This window comes from Montipora foliosa, chromosome 6 (genome assembly GCF_036669935.1).
Source record: "Montipora foliosa isolate CH-2021 chromosome 6, ASM3666993v2, whole genome shotgun sequence".
Classification (NCBI taxonomy): Eukaryota; Metazoa; Cnidaria; class Anthozoa; order Scleractinia; family Acroporidae; genus Montipora; species Montipora foliosa.
In genome coordinates, this window is record NC_090874.1 from 51,284,574 (window position 1) to 51,303,887 (window position 19,314).

Sequence of the window (19,314 nt, forward strand, 5' to 3'; positions counted from 1 at the left end):
AAAAATCAAAGCTCAAAATTTTGCCAGTCAGGTTTTAAGCAAACACACTTTCAAAATCTGAAGGAAAAAAGGAAGTGGTTTTTTTGATCACAGGGGCACTTTAAAGTTGATTATAATAAATGCATTCATTGTTGTCACTGTTGGGGTGAAGGGGCCACCATATGTTTTAGGGGTGTAACGATTAATCGAATTCTCGATTAATCGCGATTATGACCGTTCGGTTCGATTCACGATTATTTGATTCCACGTTTCGATTTTGGTTCGATTTTTTGCATACCTTTCCAAAAGTGCCCTCAGTGAGTCATTATATTGTAAACGTAGAATCCAGATCGCAATAAGATGTGCGTTTTTCATTGACAATCGATCAAAGACGCTAATTTGCAGTTCTTGCGCCATGTTGCCTGGTAAAAATGTTGCCCCTCTACCACCCCTTGAGAATTTCCAATAAGGCAAACCATTTGCGAGCTCATTGTCACGTTCTCAAACATGGCGACGAACGACCATTGTCAAAGTTCGCCAAAAAATATCTCTGTGTCCCTGCCACATCAGTGGCCAGTGAGAGAGTTTTCTCTTCTGCAGGGGACATTGTGTCTGCTCAGAGGTCATGTTTGCATAGTGATCATGTAGACAAGTTACTTTTTCTAAAGAAAAATATGAGAGTGCACTAGATCTAGATTCTAGAAAGAACTCAAAGAAGAACACTGACAAATTGCATGTTTTTTTATTTTTTATTGCATCCTTGAAATAGATTAATAATGTTCCTGTTACTATTGTATCCTCACATTGAGAGTTTAGGGTACATGTTGTTTACATCGTGTATCATCTTGCAAGAATTAAAAATCATCAATATTTTGCATAATCGAATCGAAATAATCGAAACCGAAAGGCAATAATCGAAATCGAATCGAATCGAAAGGAACATGAATCGTTACACCCCTAATATGTTTGGAAAATCATACATTGAAGACAAAAGGGACATCTGCAGAGTATAAACACTTAACAAGCCAATCTGATCACAAGTGTTAAAAGGAAAGGAAAGGAACTCTATTTAAGTGTCTAGTCAATCTAGCGCTGGAAACTGTAAACTGAAATTAATAATGAAAGCAAATCAAGTCAAATGTTATGTAATTTTCTTGACAGTAGAACAGTCCAATAATGGTTGATTACGCAGGCTACACAGTCCAAGAATTAAACTGTTTATTTTCAGCTGATAACATAACAAAACAAAGATAGTCGGGCAGGAAGAAAAAGGAAAAGTATACTGAAGCACTAATGTTTGCGATTGTCAGTGGTAAATTTTAAAAGGAGAGAAAAGAGGCAAACCACAATCATTTATAAATTATTTAATGTGTACATAAGGGATATGAAAGGCATCTTTCATTGGCTTAATTCTTACTGGAGTTAAGGTGTCTGCTTTTCTGCATAATTGAAACTTTACAAAATAAAATGTATTGATCAATATATTTTATTTTTTTTACTGCAGAACTGGAAAGCAAAAAAATCTTATCCTGACAAATATTTTAGAAGAGACTAATTCAGTTATTGATGAACCAAGGAGCTTTGAACAAGATGACCAGTACCTAGATGAGTGTTTGAAAGCATTGGACCGAAATCCACAAGACTTTCAGGTGTAATAATCTTATACTCAATGCTTTATCCCTTCTCCTCACCATTAATATAGCCCTTGGTGCTCGCAGGCTAAAACCATCTCCAGCATGAAGCACTTGAAGATAAACAATAAAAATGTCATTATTATTTTTCATTTTTTTAGGATGGGGACATTGATTTAGAAGAATATGATTTTGATGATTACAACTCCATTGCTAGCACAGCATCTCTTCTCAACATTCATGCAGAGCCAGCACTAGACGAAAACAATTTTACTGCAAGTAGTCATGCACCACTTCCAAGCAGTGACAACACAGCATTGTGGAGATCTCAGCCAAAAAATACACAGGCAAAACAAGCAGATAAATCACAGGCTCAACTCAAAGAGCAGCTTTTAAGAATTTCCAAGGTTCAGGCATCCATTTCAAAAGTAAGGGACTGGAGTGAAGCAAATGGGACCTTGAACAAAGATGACTGGAAAGATATTTTACTTGAAGCTGCCTACCAAGGAGACTTAAAAAGACTGGTAAATAATTTAAATGATTTCAGCGCTTTTGATTTAAGGTATTTGGTAGTTTCTATGATTTTTTTTGTTCTGGGCATGTTGTTCTAAGCTTGTTTGAAGACTTAAAGGCCGTTTACACGACAGAAAAATTTGGGTCCGGACCCGTCAAAAATGCGGTACGGACCCATAACTTTTGTAAGGGAACACTGGAGTTTCTACAGCGCCATAGGCACCTATGGCCCTGCAGAAACTCCATTGTTTCTTTACAAAAGTTATGGGTCCGTACCACTTTTTTGACGGGTCCAGACCCAAATTTTTCTGTCGTGTAAACGGCCTATTAGCAAGCTAATGCCCAGCACTGTGAAATTAAGGCTATGCTCACTTGTGGGATACTGGGCCTGATTGCAATCACAATATGTAACACCGATGCTCATTTCTTCGGTACTCTACCCAACAAGGGATTTCATGACCCTGTATGACTTTGGCAATGAATAACAAATTCTGTGACTTAATAATAACCAGTGGACTGACTCAGACCAGTGGTCTAAACTGACAGGTTGATTGATTGATTGATTGATTGATTGATTTATTCTAATGGAAGGATCAGATGACTTGCTGTCTAATTGACTGTCTGATGAATTGAACTGCACACCGGTAGCTCAGTTGGTGCACACAGGTGGCTCAGTTGGTTGAGCATCGGGCTGCCACCTGGGAGGTTGTGGGTTTGAACCCCAGCCGGATTAACACTCAGGATCTTAAAATAACTGAGGAGAAAGTGCTGCCTTTGTAATTTCATCTGTAAATGGTTCGACGTTTAAGTCTTCTTAGATAAGGACTATAAACCGTAGGCCCCATCTCACAAATATTTTCCATGTTCATAAGTTCCCTGTGGGACGTTAAAGGAAACCTCCACTAAAACAACAAAATAACTTTAAACCACAGAAGATAATGTTTACAATTGGAATTGCTCAATCTTTTTCCAATGAAAGCGTTAGTATTCGAGAAAAATAAATTCCAAAAACGCTTATTTTGGCTTTCAAATTTCCCGGGCGCCGCCATCTTGAATAATTGTGACGTAACTTGGTTGCCCTATTGTTCTGATACAAAGAGCGATTGTTCTGGAACAATAGGGCAACCAAGTTACGTCACAATTATTCAAGATGGCGGCGCCCGGGAAATTTGAAAGCCAAAATAAGCGTTTTTGGAATTTATTTTTCTCGAATACAAACGCTTTCATTGGAAAAAGATTGAGCAATTCCAATTGTAAACATTATCTTCTGTGGTTTAAAGTTATTTTGTTGTTTTAGTGGAGGTTCCCTTTAAAGAACCCAGACACTATTCATGAAGTGAAGGGGATGGAGTCCCCAGTGTTGTGGCTGTTGTTTGTAAGTGTACAGGGCTGTCACTAAGATTTCAAGTTGCCGGGTATAGAAAAAAAGTAGGCGGGGAACCATTTTCAAGAGACACTCCCCACTCTCTCCTCCCCACTCCAAAATGGTATATGTACCTGCAAAATTTATCGGTAATCACTCAAAATAAATAATTCAATATTTCACTCAACAGTCTCATGTACATGAATGAATTCTCAGGGAAGAAAGCAACTTTAAAGAGAGAATTACGATGAATCATCTCACAATGAGACGTCAAATTTGTTGCAGTGGTTAGTTTTTTTGTTTTGCTTTTTGAAAGCTGGCGAAATGCTTCAGGCGTTCTCTCTGGAACTGAGGAGGGAAAGCCTCTTTGAATCCGCTGTCCTTAATTTCTTTTTTTTGGTATGGTTTCTTCCCAATCATAATAATTTGAACATGACCATGATAGGTACTGTATCTCCAGAACATTCCGTGCCGAGATTTTTCGCGCCGCTCTGACTAGGGACTTTACGATCTACGACGCGGTCGTCAATGAGAACGCCACGATACGACGATGTCATTGGTTAAAAGAGGAAAAGTAATCGTGCTGCACGTGCGCACGCATTTTAGCAAATATTCGTGCGGTACTCTGCACAACAACAACGTGAAATCACCAAATTTGAGGTTTTGACGACAACGCAAGCGCACAAATGTGAATCTGTAATTCTCTATTTTTACTCTGAAACTGCTAGTGCCAATTTATTTTTAGAACACTTCGCCCACATTGTACGACGCGAACGAAATGGCCTAACCGCGAGAAACTGACGATAGTGCAAAGTTATGTTTTGAGGTGACGTTTTCGTCGATGTCGCCGTCGTAGATCGTAAAGTCCCTACTGTTAGCCCGCGAACGCGGACGCATTACAGTGAAATATACGTCTGCAATGCAAAATGACACTTCTGTTTTTCTTGAGCGCTCAGCGCAGTGCATTTCTGCCCGATACAAATAGGAAAGGAAGAAACAGAAGTCTGAATGATCTTGTATTGGCTTCTTACACATGTAAATGAGCAGATATTGGGGTCTACATTCCTTTGACTCGATTAACTTGAGGCTGCACTCGTAAAAAAAGGTCTCGAGTTTCTTCTGCCTCAATTCTTGACATATTGAAATTGACAACTGAGAGTTTTCGCGTGCGTCTACATTGACGCTGACATTTCACACAACGGAAACCTCTCGAAGGTCCTTAAACGTTTTGTGGATAAATTCAAACTTACATTTATAGAAATGCAGAGGTTTCGCGTGTTCCAGAAATTTCAAGTTTACTGATTCTCAATGTAGACTTTCTCAAAGCTATTTTTGGTTCTATTTTAAAGTAGCCGGGGAGTCATGCTCCTCTTTCCCCCTGGGAAATCCCCGGCCCCCGTCCCTTAATGACAGCCCTGCACAGTGTATGGGTAGGTTGATATAGCAGGTCCACATCAGCTGAATAGCTGCCAAAACTTCAACCTGCTCAAACAAATAAATAACAAACAAACTTCCCAACTCATAACCTTGGCCACTGATTAATTGATTAACTTAATAATTGATAGCCTAATTAATTGATTGATTGAGAAACTGATTGTTTGACAGCAAGAAGCATACAGTAAGCTGGGTGGTACTAGTGAATTGGCTATCAGAATTACAGATGCATTTGCCAACACGGCATTTCATAAGGCGGCTGAAGCTGGAAGTGTATCCACCCTTCAGTGGCTGGTCGGCCATTTGCCAAATGATTGTTTGAGAAATATAACAAATGGCGAAAACCTTACTCCTTTGGCTGTTGCAGTGAAGGTAAGCCTAACCTGGAAGTATCTGTACGACTACATTTCTTTACTTAAACCAATTTGCCACTGCTTTCTTGATAGTGGTATGATGCCTTGCATTAAGCGAGCGCACTTAAATCCCTGAGCTGGATCACTAGTAAGCAATGCCTGCTGCAGAAAAAATGCTCCCACCAGCTATCATGACAGTTGCACAATTCTTGAGACAACAAATAAATACAGGTGTAGGACAATTTAGTACCCTTCAGGCGGGGTTGTTCGAAGCATCATGGTTAGTGTTCAATACCTCGGAAACCTGTAGGTTTTAATACCTCTTAAGCAATGGTTAGGAATAACCAGGCTTTGAGCAACCGGCCACAGAGCAATATAATATGAAATGAAAAATTGGAGTTTATGGAGACCTCATTGAAACCCAATAACTTTCAAGCAGGTGAACAAGTTTTTATCTCTTATTTTTTGTTCTTGCTTAATTAGCATGGCAGTGTTCGATGTGTAGAGTGGCTTCTAGAAAAAACATCTGCTTCCAATGAAATGACAATCAATGCTAGTAGATCTGCACTGATACATGCAGCAATACAGAATGGACATGAGGAGTGTCTTAGATGTCTCTTAGCTTACACAAGAGATAACTGTTTGGAACTTGGTAAGACAAAGCTAGTGGGGAACCAGGACTTTTTCAAACATTGTTATTCTTGGATCGGGAAGATTTCAGACAATTAATGAACTTTAATGCTTTGATTGTCACAACGGTGTTCTCAGTAATGACACCAAACTTTGCTCCACCTAGAGAGATGATAAGTGTCCTTTCATACGAGGGTGTGTACTTCTCCACGGATACCCCTGTTCCCTTCCTGCCAAGTTTAAAGGTGGTGCCTAGGTGTTCTTTCATAAAATTCTGCTTCCGCCTTGCCACCTTTTGAGCAGTTCGTCAAAGGTTCTAGCAAACATGCAACTCATTCTCGTTCCCAGAGGCCGCGATTCTTTCGGTCAGCACCAAGAATAACGACCTCTGGCAACCTCTGGCTGGTTCCGAACAAGGAAGTCCGCGAATCACGGACTTCCGGTTCGTCTGAGCAATCTCAGAAAGTTGAAACAATTAGTAGCTGTTAGCGGTTACCAAAATAGACCTCCAGAGAGACTGCACGTGTTCAGAACCAGCCAGAGGTTAGCCACATGACGTTATTCTTGGTGCTGACCGAAAGAATCGCGGCCTCTGGGAACGAGAATACAGGCAATTCAGAAAAAACGTAATACATCGTTATACATTGCCTTTGGAACCTGTAGTTTTGACTACATGTAACGATAACTAAAACATTTTTAATCTGCCAACAGTAATAACCACTTTTGCAATCTGATGGCTTGCATTGCAGCCTTGAAGTGTCCAGTTTAATCAGTGGCTAAATACAACTTTGTCTCTTTTGCCAGATGTCACAGACTTATCAGGCGTGACTCTAGCGCATATTGCAGCCAGGGAAGGTCATATGACTTGTCTCCAAGCCCTTATCGATCACAATATTGACGTGACCTCTGAAGATAGAGATGGCCGATCTCCCGCAGATTATGCATATACAGCCGGTCAAACCAGTTGTGGCCGGTATTTAGTTATGGAAGAATCCTGCTGGTTACTTTCCGTGCGTGTAGCAAAGTTGCACAGAGAGCTTAAAGAATGCAAAGACGAAAATAAAGAACTCAGACAAAAGCTTGAGGCACGTATTCAGGGAGAAAATTATTTCAATTTTATTATTAGTGTTATTATCGTTGTTCTTCTTAGATAAGATGTTGTAAATTTTCTGTGATAGTAGGCTGCAACCAGTGGCCTTAAGTATTCATAGGTGCGGTTCACTTTAAACAATGATCCACAACTTTCCTGACTCTTCTTGCAGTTTCTAATATAGTGCCAACCCTTCTCAGACATTCGGCTATCTCCCCACATGATTCTGATATGTTTCTGGTCTAGTCTGCGCCACTCGAAATCTCTCGCGGTCGGTCCGCAACAACAGAACTGCCAGCTGCAAAGGCTATGGGAGTCGAGTTACTAGTAGCCTTGTCCCGATAGTAGGTCATCACATTCAAGCTCTAACAGCGTTTATAATGATGTTTCTATGTCACATTTCATCACAAAAAGCAGCGACTGAAAAAGAACGACCTCAGAATTAGTTTCCAGGTAAAAGAAGGAAAATCTAAAGATATTTGTACAAGGCGATAAAAACGCGTAAAGGGACAAGTATTAGTTCTTTCCTTTCTCTTCCAACTCGAATTTGGAAATGACTGTGAAACGTCCTTTCGAAACGTCTCTTCTTATCGCAACTTTTTGTCGCTTTCTACATCTACATGTTCCAGCACTTGGCAACGTCTCTTTTTGACTTATGGCTGTTTCTGCTGGCTGGAGAGAATAGGACGGCCACAACGCCAGGGACTCCATCCCCTACTCTTCTCGAATAGTGTATGGGTTCATTAACGGCCCACAGGGAACTTATGAGCCGAATGAAGGATATTTGTGAGACGGGGACTACGGCTTATAGTCCCTATCCGCGAAGACTTGAATGTCTAAACATTTGCAGACGACACTTAAGATCCTGAGTGTTGATCCGGCTGCGAGGTTCGATTTCGCAACCTCCCGCATAACAGCCCGATGCTCAACCAACTAGCATTTCTTTTCTTTCATATTTTTGAACAACAGGCCCTTGAAAGTCGAGCGAGGTCTGGTATGCTGCCAGACAGACCGGAAGTCGTCGGTGGAGATCAGGTAAAAATTTGCCATGGATTATTTTTTCTTTAAACAGTAGTTGAAAGAGCGGTTTCAACTTCTCAGAACAATGCCTGAATCAGAGATCGTTCGTGCTCTGGCAAAGGGTGAGGACAGATAATTAGCCAAACGACCAGTTTAATAGACAGAACTCGACAAGAGCTCATCAGCAAATTAAAAGCCCTGTTTTGCTTTGATTTACTTTAGGAAAGATCGTTTTTTTTTGCGGTTGAACAAGTTTAGAACTTGATATTTCCTCAGTTAGCCATTCCGTCGCATCATAGAAATATAAAGTTTAAAATTTTAAGTTGAACAAGTTTTACGAATGCGACCTTTGTTTGTACCTTTTCTTCAGAGTGACACTAGTGGTAACGGAGAATCGAAATCTTTTGACGACAGACTGGGTACTAAAATATCAGATATGCGGCATAGCGATACAATTCGGGCCAGCGGTTCACCAGATGGAGAGAGCCTCAATGGTTTCATTTCTGAACGGTGAGCAGATTAAACATTTGATTACCCCGGAAGTATTTTGATACGCCCTCTATGAAGGTACCTTAAACTCGAAAAGAGGGCCAAAAAGGCAATCTATAGGCTTCGGTGTGCTAACTCTGTTATCCTTGAAAATTCTTCGAAAGCTTTCATAAGTCCTTGAACTTCGTACATCTTTCAATAGGCTATTTTCGAAATATTAAATATTCAGCTCGATAGTGAGGCAGTGAGGGCAAAAACAATAGAAACACGTTGGAATGAATGTGAAAAACTATTTACATATCATCCACTTTCCTTTGTCTTTGTCCTCACTGCCTCACTATCAAGCTGAATTTTAATATATCGAGAAAGGCCTATTTGGGAGAGAAGAAAGTAAATATTTTTAAAATTTGACCACCACCCCGAAACTCTGCAAATCAACTGAAAGGGAGCGTTAGCGGGTCAAAAGCGACTCTAAATTTCAGTCATGCCCAAATTGGCCATCAGTTGTATTTTCTTTTGCATGCTACAAGGACTTCAAAATTTCCTGTTTGTATATTAGTAAGTTCTTCTTGGCCAAACTGCTTGTGAAGGCCCGTTTAAAGTTACGTAACATTTAATCCACGAAAGGATAAAAAGCAACTATGGGCCTTTGCTTGAAATCATCCCTGCAAAAGGTTGCAATTTCTTGTAGGAGCATTGAAAACGACGTACAGTCACGTTTAATTTTTGGTATTAGATCTCTCCATCAGTCTTATGTGAATGAGTCACACCATAAACCGCTGCTCAGCAAAACCACAAGCCAGTTGGAAGCGTCGAAGCAGCGAAAAAGACTGGACACTAGAGAAAGCGTCGACTCCATTGGCTCAAATGTATCTTCTCCTATGTCTGATTCAAGTGCAGACAACGCATCGATGCAGTTGATCATGGCGTAAGTAAAACCCTGTGAGTGGTATTGCATAACTTTCTTTCTTGTCTTAGTTAATAGGGGCTTTGAGATCTACGACGGCGACGTCGACTAAAACGTCACCTCAAAATATAACTTTGCTCGATCATGTTAAACTCTTTGGCGATTATACCACGTTCACGTCCTAAAGTGTGGGCGAAGTATTCTAAAAATAAATTGGGTACGAGCGGTTTCAGGGTAAAATGAGGAATGAAAGGTTGGCATTTGTATACTCAAGTTGTCGTTAAAACCTCAGATTTGATTATTTCACGTCGTTCTTACGGAGAGCTCTGCATGTGCAGAGCGATTGCTTTTCCTCTTAACCAGTGATATTCTTGCTTTGTGGTGTTGTCGTTTGCCGTAACCATCGGCGTCTCTTAAACTCTTGAATAGCGCGAGTAAATGTAACGGCTAACCTTGTTCCCAGAGTTTTCCCCTCGAGATTTCGGTTTCTGTCACCCTTAGCCGCCGTCTTGCCCAGGAAAACTTGCCTGCGACAAAGGCCCGATTCACATGGCACCAGACGAATTTTCTACCGGTTGAACAATTTGACAGGCCATTTTGTTCGCACGGAACCGTGCAATATTTTCGCTCCGTTCACACGGAACTGACGAACCGGATTAAAGTTTAACCTTTGTCAGTAGTTTTACAGAGCGCTACTTTACGAAATGCAAAATGGCGTCAAGAAAGAGAAAGGCTAACGATAGTAGCTGAGTTACCACGCATCCATGCAACCACTCCTTTGGCGTGCAAGAATTTAGACGGTCAAGGTGTTCACTAATTTCTTTCGTTCTAATTTTGTCTAAGGATGCGCACCCTTTTTGCAGATTTTACCTTCCCTTCATTGTGGGGTACCCTTCGTTGGTAATAAGAGTCCGGGAACTAGGGCGATCATTTAGTACAATCCATTTTCGTTTTTGAGATTGTGCTATTGGTAGTTTTTGCGTATCAAGAAATGGTCTATTATTCCGGCCTAAATTCACCCATTAAGATTTAAACAATGGCCCTATTGTTTTAAGTGACGCGTTGTGAATTTTGCCGAGACCACGCCGAGGATTTCAGGACTTATCGGAAATTTTCGGTGTGCAAAACGGGTGTTATTAGGGGGTGGGGGAGAGGTAGATTGTTCCTTGGAGAATCTATATTCACTAGGGTATCCAGGTGAAGAATTAACTTACGGCGTCAGGTGAAGAACTTATTCATCATCCAAGCATTACGTGAAGCAGTGCTTCACGAGGATGAAAATTTTAAAATTACGTATCATTTATTACAGGAAACAAATAGCAGCTAATACCCGCAGACTCGTTATGTCCAAGCATGCGCAAAAGGTAGAGGAAGCACCGCTGATTAGAACAAGGCTAAATCCTGATGCGAGTATTGGTGTGTTTGCGGATGAGTCTGTTGAAAAAGGTAACCTGTGTAATTACGGTTTTTACTCTGCAATATGTGGATGTAGTATTTTTTATGCCACCTTTCTCGTCGATTCTGAGTTATATCGTGCTGTTGCTCTCGAAGCGAGATGCTCGTGTTGATCGCCATAATGGTCTCAAGTCGGCCTTATGGGTGGATTTATAGATTTCTTGCAGATCACCCAGTAGGGATTTTTTAGCAATATATTTATTCACTTTAGTAGCCCATGACTGGAACTTACATTCCACTTAACTCTCTTGTAAGCTGTCTTTTACACACACCGTGGTTTTGAGAAGGGGTGTGTTTTTTGCAAACGTTGGCTTTGGAAAACTTATATATTTTAGGTGCTATCTTTTTTCCCATGTAATCCATCTGAGCGTGAGCCTTAGACATTGTCGGAAACGAGACAAGTAGTCTTCGCATAATTTCCAAGAACAAATCAACTTTGTTCTCGCAAAGATATTCGGAACTTGTCGACGAAAAGGTCACCTCAAAATAAATATAACTTTACACTATCGTTTGCCTTTCACGATTAGTCCATCTCGTTCACGTCGTACAATGATAGTGAAGTATCCTAAAAAGAAGTTGTCGTCAAAACCTCAAATTTCCAATTAAAGTGATTTCACGTCGTTATTATGCAGACTACCACAAAAATATGAGCTAAGATGCGTTACGCACGTGTAGAAACGTGCAGCACGATCATTTTTCCTCGTTTAACCAATGATATTATTGCATTTTTATTGCGTTTTCCTTTCCCCCACTGTCGTCGTTTCTGAAACTCCCAGTTTCGGCGCGGGCACGGAGCACCATTATTAACAAAATATGGTAATCTTATCGACAACGATATTCGTCATCACAGCGTTTAAAACGTTGTGACCACTGTAATGACGAATATTGTTGTCGATAAGAGTACAGACAACGCTGTACTACATTAATATTCAACGCCAAATAAAATGTTTATTTCACAGTGTGACCAACATCATGACACAAGGAAAGAGCAAGTGTTGTCTGTAACTTTTTCTTAATCTGATTGGTTCATTTTCCAAAACGAGCGTTCCTGATTGGCTATTACAATTGCGTGACGTATTGACGGATTTGACGCGAACAGCGTTGTCTTGACCCTTATAGACAACGGCAAATTAGCCAATCAGAACGCGAGATTACAAGGAATTGTGGCAAAAACCAAAATTTCTCAGTTACAGACAACGCTGAAACATGTTCGATTTGTTAATTTCGGTTATGACGTCATCACACGGCCGTCTGTCCGTATTTTCACATTTTCAAGTCGCAGTGCCAGAACGCGCGTTTTTTGACGGGAAGTTGCCGGGCCAGCGAACAGCATTTAGCAGTGCGTTTTAGTAAAACAGAGAGAGAGAGAGAGGAAAGAAAAAGTAGGCAACGAGTAAGCGATACTCAACATGAAAGAGAGCGGCAGAGAGCACGCCGGGAAAAAACAGGCGAAATATCAGTGACAAACAACGAGAGAGACAGAGAGCAAGAAAGAGCCCGCGAATAAAGAGATGAAAGTATATTGCGGACGAGCAGCGCAAGAAAGAGAGAACACAAGCAGGACAAAACAGGCCGAATAATGCTGACAGAAAAAAAAAAACAGCGGAAAGAGCACGAGAAAATAGACTAATTTATAGCAATGAGCAGGCTGGAGTGGTCGTATAGTAAGAAGTCAGTAGTCAGAAAAATATCTGAAAACAAAAACGTCAATAAATGATAACTGAAGAGCTCCGCTCTTACGCTGGCCTAAATATATACATATGCGCTTGCACGTAAATCAACTCAGCTCGAAGCCCTATTAAACAAACTTACTTGATGCAGTATGATTGACATATTCTCATAAGAAAACCGCTCTTACGCTTGCCTAAATATATACATATGCGCTTGCACGTAAATCAACTCAGCTCGAAGCCCTATTAAACAAACTTACTTGATGCAGTATGATTGACATATTCTCTTAAGAAAACCGCTCTTACGCTTGCCTAAATATATACATATGAGCTTGCACGTAAATCAACTCAGCTCGAAGCTCTGTTAAACAAACTTACTTGATGCAGTATGATTGACATATTCTCATAAGAAAACCGCTCTTACGCTTGCCTAAATATATACATATGCGCTTGCACGTAAATCAACTCAGCTCGAAGCTCTATTAAACAAACTTACTTGATGCAGTATGATTGACATATTCTCATAAGAAAACCGCTCTTACGCTTGCCTAAATATATACATATGCGCTTGCACGTAAATCAACTCAGCTCGAAGATCTATTAAACAAACTTACTTGATGGCAGTATGATTGACATATTCTCATAAGAAAACCAATCAAATGACCCTTTCATGACTAACCATTATCTTAGTACGACATGCGCTAATATATTGCTATTCGCCGTGACATCGAGTTAAACGCACTGCAAAAGGCTGAAAATAGACTGCACGATCAACAATAAAATGGAACATTTCCAACTTATGATAGAAATGACAAGGAGAGAGTTTTTCTCTGTCCTATATTGTAGGCCGATTTCCATTACTGATAAGTTATCAGTAATGGAAATTGGCCTACAATATAGGACAGAGACAAACTCTCTCCTTGTCACTTCTATACCTAGGTCTTACCGCTCAGGCCGTGGTTGCTCAAAGTATGATTAGCGCTAACCAGCGTTAAATACCACGGAAACCTATAGGGTTTGGTACCTCTTAACCAACGGTTAGCGCTAACCATCCTCCGAGCAACTGACCCCAGATGGATTATATGGGAATAAAGACATGTATTTTCAACTTGACCAACCATTGTGAAATGTTTTGATTACGTCACAGGTGCATAACTTAACTTTGCAATTAACTCATTAAGAAAAAGCAATCCGCCAAAAGTGACTAGGTCTGGAAAAACGATCATCAAACCAGAGGTCTAAGTTGTTCTCTCCTTTAGTCGTTGACTCCCGATCACATTTTTATAAAAGCATCGAGCCGTATTGTGTTCTGTGTTTTAACAGGTTCCAGTCCTCCGATCGTTCAACCCGACACATCAACTTCCCCATCTTCATCTCGCTCCCAATCTCCACTTCAGACAAATAATTCGAGAAAAGACTCGAACAAACTAAAACGAAGTAATGCGACAGCAAGCACATACGAAAAGAGAACCGCCAACGATGGCAGAGCTGGAACGCTTTTCAGAATCAGGCGCAAAACACCTGCTATCAGCTCCGATAGCACGATAAGTTCCGATAGTGACAGTGAACTCAATATGCAGCGGAGTAACGGACCGCGATCTCGCCGAGGATACACAGCTTCCCATCGAACGAAAGAGGACAGCGATGGAAATTTAAAAGTTCAACGCCAAAATGTAGCAGAAAACGCCTTTAGCGAAAAGAAAAAAACTAACAAAACTGTTTCCTGGAAGGAAACTCCAACTAAGAGTGCGCAAACGGATCAAAGAAAAGATATCTTTAATGAAAAACCTCGTGTACCGCCAAAGCCACCGGTAAGGACCGTGTCACGTGACAGTCGGGCGGTGAGGGCAGGATCGCGTCGTGATGGTGCTAAATGGACATATATGCCGGAAACAATGATATCGCGAGACCGCAAACCTCAGACGGTAAGGATGTCTGAAAGTGGGCGTGAAAGAACAGTGCTGCCTGACACTGGTCTGTCCGTTCATAGACTCATTCCTAAAAACTCTCTCCGAGATGGATTGGATATTTCTGTGACTACGCCCGTTAAACGGCCCGTCATAATAATTGAGGTAATTAAATCCACTATATGGTAATTTAGGTTAATTTAAAACAGTAGAGTGTCATTGTGAGGTATTTTTCCTTCACTCGGAAGGATACCCGCTCATCAATCATGATGCAGTTTGTCAGTTTTTGGGTATACTTAATTGCTTTGTTGCAAACCAGGAGTAATTCGAAATCCACAGCAAACCTTTCCCAAGCGACTTTCCCAAGTAAAGGGACCTCAGATTATATTCTTAACTGGGGTGTTATCGCGCCGGTAAAGGCGGTTATTTCCTCTGTGCATGAAATGATAAGATGTGTTTGAATTGCGAAGTAGTTATCAAGGAATGATCTTCACACTTAGGTCGACAAATTCCCATTAAAGAAACCTTAAGTTGACGGGAATAGAGCCAATGAGCTGTACCGGTGCGTTTTTCCACCCACCGAGATAAAAGCCCGTTTCTGTTGAGAAAAATTCAATTTGTTTTTCACATGAAAACTCTGAGTAAAAGCAAACAATAGGATATACTTTGCGAATAATACATTAAAGCTAGTAAAGTTGCGTTGGGTTTCGGAAAAATTAAAGAATAATCAGTTTAGAAATACCATCTGGTAACGGTGACTTTCCCATTGCTTACCAGGGTCTATGTTTAAGTTGACCGATACTTTAACAACATCTTCACTCAATTTCATTAACTCGAACCAGAAACCCATAAGGGTTGAAACGTGTAACGCGCGTTCACAGCTTCCGAATATTCAGTGCGAACTGATTGGTTGAATGTTTCAGTGCTAAGTACCATATTTGGAAACCCCTCGCTCTTCTTGTTCCAAATATAGTACTTACAAAATTGAATATTCAGAAGCTTGTTTCCCAGCACACAAGGGGCCGTTACACGTTTCAACTCTTATGGGTTTCTGCTCGAACTCAACAACATTCTGTGACGTCGTGCCTTTTTTTCCACCACATCTCTGGGTCACAATGTTATCTCTAGGACTTTCCGTAACCTTGGGTGCAAAGACTGAAAAAGAAAGTTCACAAGTTTAAAATACTGTAAACCAAATGCCTCTTGTTCCGAAAGAAAAGACAATCGGAATCCCTGTGTGTTTTTTTAAACAGGAAAACTCAAACTCTGGAAGTCAGTTACAATATTCCTTGGGTGATTATCAGCAAGATGACAGACCATGGTATGATCTTTAACACGTTTCACTGTACATGTTTCAAACGAAACAAGGGAGAAGAAACGAATTTTAATATAAAATTGATTGGATCTTAAATTTGAGGTCGAGCGTCTAAGCTTTAGATTTATACTTTCACCAAATTTGACTGTTTTGCCTTCCCCTGTCATGTCAAAAGCACTGCTCTATGTATTAAAAAAAATTAATGTAACAGCGATTTTTTTAATCCCAAAAAGATCACTTGTCGAGCTCTTAAACCTGGTTTTCACTAGTGACGCAAGCATTTTCATTAGTGTCCTTTTATTGTAATTTTATTAGATTTTATTTAGTATGAGGTAGCGTCTCGCATGGGTCACATGTCCGTTCGCGCTAACCCCTATGGCTTCTCTCTCTAATATTTATTTATTTATTTATTTATTTATTTATTCATTTATTCGTTTATGGCCAATAAAGCTGAAAGAAACTAAGGAACTAACAAACTTTGAAGTTCAAAAGCAAGCGCAAGCATAACAGCTCTCATTTTACCGTGAAAAGGGCCTCAACGCCAACGTCGGTCCCAGGGTCTTCTCTCTTCCTCCCTCGAGAAAGTACCCTGGTTGCGGCTGGTCATGTGTCTGCTAGATTTTCGCAGATTCTAGAAAAATATGTAAATGGACGGGCACTAAACCTCAGTAAACTCATCAACTGAGCTCAACAGAAGGGAATGGATATTAAGCAGCTCAAACAAAGTAATTATCTTTAGTATCCTGTTGAAAGCACTGTCAATACATCTTTTCTTAAACGCAACGCTTTCATACAAATTACTTGTTTTACTTTAAAATCACTTCTGTATCACCTAAAGGCAGCACAACTTGAAGTGTGCTCGAATTTGTAAGAGAAAAACAATCTGTTTCGCCCTCGCCTAGATAGAGCTGAATAAAGGCGAGGACTCACCCTCCGTGCGCATTTCATTTGTACTCATAGGCACGTGACCAGCCGGAACCAGGGTACTTTGGTACTTTCTCGAGGGAGGAAGAGAGAGGACCCTGGGAACGAGGTTGTTGTTTCGCTTCAGTGTGCTTGCGTTCGGCTTTTGTCGTGTGAAAACCAAACACGGCATATAAGCGCAAGGAAATTTGCTACATCTGGCCAGTTACATCACTCGTTCCAGATTACCCGCTTCTGAGTATTTGAACAAAATGGCAGAGGTCTTCGTTGATTTTGATGCTCATGTCGACGTGCGTTTTCAGTTAGCATATGCTAATTTTGCTTCCGCTTGTGCTTGCGTCGCTAGTAAAAACCAGGCTTGTTGTTCAAAACGCTATTCCCAGATTTAAAATTAACCAAGGAGTTTATTTCTCTACTCCCAAATGCTGTTCAACCCTGATATTCGGCAAAACTTTACATTAGAAGAAGCCAACCTTGAAAAACAAAAAAAAGCAAAACAAACTTTCGCCAGAAAGTTGAAAACGTGAAACCAAATTTTACGCTAATCCTGGATTAACTTAATCGGTTTCGAACAACCGAGCCCAGAAATGCTCCTAATTACGTACATGCAAGCCAAATTTCAAAAACATCATCACTGAAGTATCCCCCTCAAGTGTTAAAGGGACACTTACAAAAACGGCATTTATTGCTTACATTTCAGAGGATGTTGAAGTAGAGAGGAAGAACTTGCATCTAATTGGCGTCACTTCTTTTTAGTCAGATCGATCTCCAAGCTGTTTTTTTGTTTGTTGCCCGAAGCCTAATGTATCTACAGTGAGCACGAGATCTCTGTCATTGCATTTCATTGAAGACCTGTTTCTCTTCTGATTATTTTGTTTTGATTTCTTTGTTAGGTATGAGACAGACGACTTTGATTGAGCTTCATTGACATGAACTCGACGATGAATGGAAAAAGAACTAGGTGCTTCGTTCTTGTTCGTTTTTGATTGCTTCTAAACTTTCCTTTTTAAGCCTTCTTAGCCTTACCTTTTCAAGCCTATTTAAAGTTGCTGTTAGTGAGCACAAAAAATAGAAGAGATTGACTTGTGGAGGTACGCGGCGCCCTCTCACCATCTCTCAAAGTTTTCCCGATCAATCGCTAGATATTCTCCGCGTCAGTATGTGATAGCCGAAAAAGTGCAACGAAGACTGGGCAGAGCAGATGAGTCGCACCGTTTATCCTTTCCAGTTCAACTTGCCTGGATGACTCGCAACCTCTACACTCCCTTGTAAATATCACAGCAAAATTAACTTATTGAAGTTAAGTATTTTTGTTGTAAATAAAACAGAATTTATCTCAAATGCAAGATTTAAGCCTTAGTAGTTTTGTTAGATACATAAAACGTCGCTTTAAACCTCACTTAGGGACCGGTCATTATTTATGTAGGGGGAGGGGGGGGGGAGAAAATGTCGGGCATGTCAAATTTTCTGTGTGGCCCCCCCATTAGGGTATGCAAATAGCAAGTGACCCCCTTATCTATCAATTATTTCAACCATGACCCCCCCCCCCCTCCCCCCCTCTCTCACTACCTCGCATCTACTGGCTAGATGCTTATAAGGCCAGTGCTAATTGAAAAATTACTATCAGATACAATTATTAGATGATTTTTGATAACCTTCGACTAACCTCTTAAATTACAAAATCAGTGTATCGTCTTGACCAGAAATTTTGCCAAGGATCCTTGAAGCTGCAAGACCGCACATGACTGAATGTGCATTTGAAGAGTACTTATTCAAAGAGAGAAAAAAGAGATGGAAAGCAAAAATCGAAATGGAGAAAATAGAACAAAAGTTAATCATCTTTTGAGTAGCGATAATAATGCTTGCTATGGTAAATACTTGAACTCTCAATCAAGTGTCCTTCATTTTGATGTTTCCAACTGTGAGCGTGGAGTTAAGGAACTGTCATACTTAGAAGAAAAACTTATTTCAAGTTTTTATATTACTGCACTGTTTTTGTTAAAATCACAAGACATGATTAATCAATAGCAGTAAAGCAGTATTTGAGTTGTAAAAGTTGTATTTAGTGAACTACTTTGAACTGCTAAACTGAGGTCAGCATTATGAAGGATTTGGTGCTTCCTTCAAGATTCAAGTTGACTTTCTCCACTGGCTGGCTTTACAAACAATGTTATTGTGTTTTGTTTTTCAATTTACATGTTGAGGACACAACAAATGTCATGGTATTAAATTACTGATCAGAGTATCAGTGTTTTAAATATCGTTATACTCCATCCTATCCAACTGGTTTACTAGTCTACCTTTCTTGAATTGACTTCTTATAAATCTTGCTGAATCATATGACCCCCCTCCTTAATCTTTGTACCAGAAAAAAACAATAGCCCCCCCCCCCCCTCTTTGCTAATTGAAAATAGCCTTGCTTCCCCCTCCCCCCTCCTCCCTCTACATAAATAATGACCAGTCCCTTATTTTGAAATCTATTCCGAAAGTGGGCCAGTGGAAGTTTTGAGATCAGTTCTACTCACGAGGTTTTCTTGATTATTTATTGAGGTCGGTGGGGGGTAGGAGGGGAGGCGCAGTCAGCCATGTCATGATTTTCAATTCTTTATCGTCGTTGTCTCATCGCAACCTCGT

General features: G+C 40.3%; 1 protein-coding gene across 2 annotated transcripts in view; it reads left to right on the plus strand.

The window, feature by feature from the left end:
• Positions 1-18,022, plus strand: part of LOC138007669 (synphilin-1-like) — a 22,320-nt gene extending 4,298 nt beyond the window's left edge. For both annotated transcript variants that reach the window (XM_068854707.1, XM_068854708.1), the window contains exons 3-14: positions 1,484-1,628; positions 1,772-2,134; positions 5,092-5,292; positions 5,757-5,925; positions 6,708-6,988; positions 7,963-8,028; positions 8,384-8,523; positions 9,239-9,430; positions 10,719-10,855; positions 13,858-14,606; positions 15,695-15,762; positions 17,574-18,022. In XM_068854707.1, the coding sequence (XP_068710808.1) occupies positions 1,484-1,628; positions 1,772-2,134; positions 5,092-5,292; positions 5,757-5,925; positions 6,708-6,988; positions 7,963-8,028; positions 8,384-8,523; positions 9,239-9,430; positions 10,719-10,855; positions 13,858-14,606; positions 15,695-15,762; positions 17,574-17,598 (2,536 nt within the window). In that variant the 3' untranslated portion in view covers positions 17,599-18,022. The remainder of the gene's footprint in view (positions 1-1,483; positions 1,629-1,771; positions 2,135-5,091; positions 5,293-5,756; positions 5,926-6,707; positions 6,989-7,962; positions 8,029-8,383; positions 8,524-9,238; positions 9,431-10,718; positions 10,856-13,857; positions 14,607-15,694; positions 15,763-17,573) is intronic.
• The last annotated feature ends 1,292 nt before the right edge of the window (positions 18,023-19,314 follow it).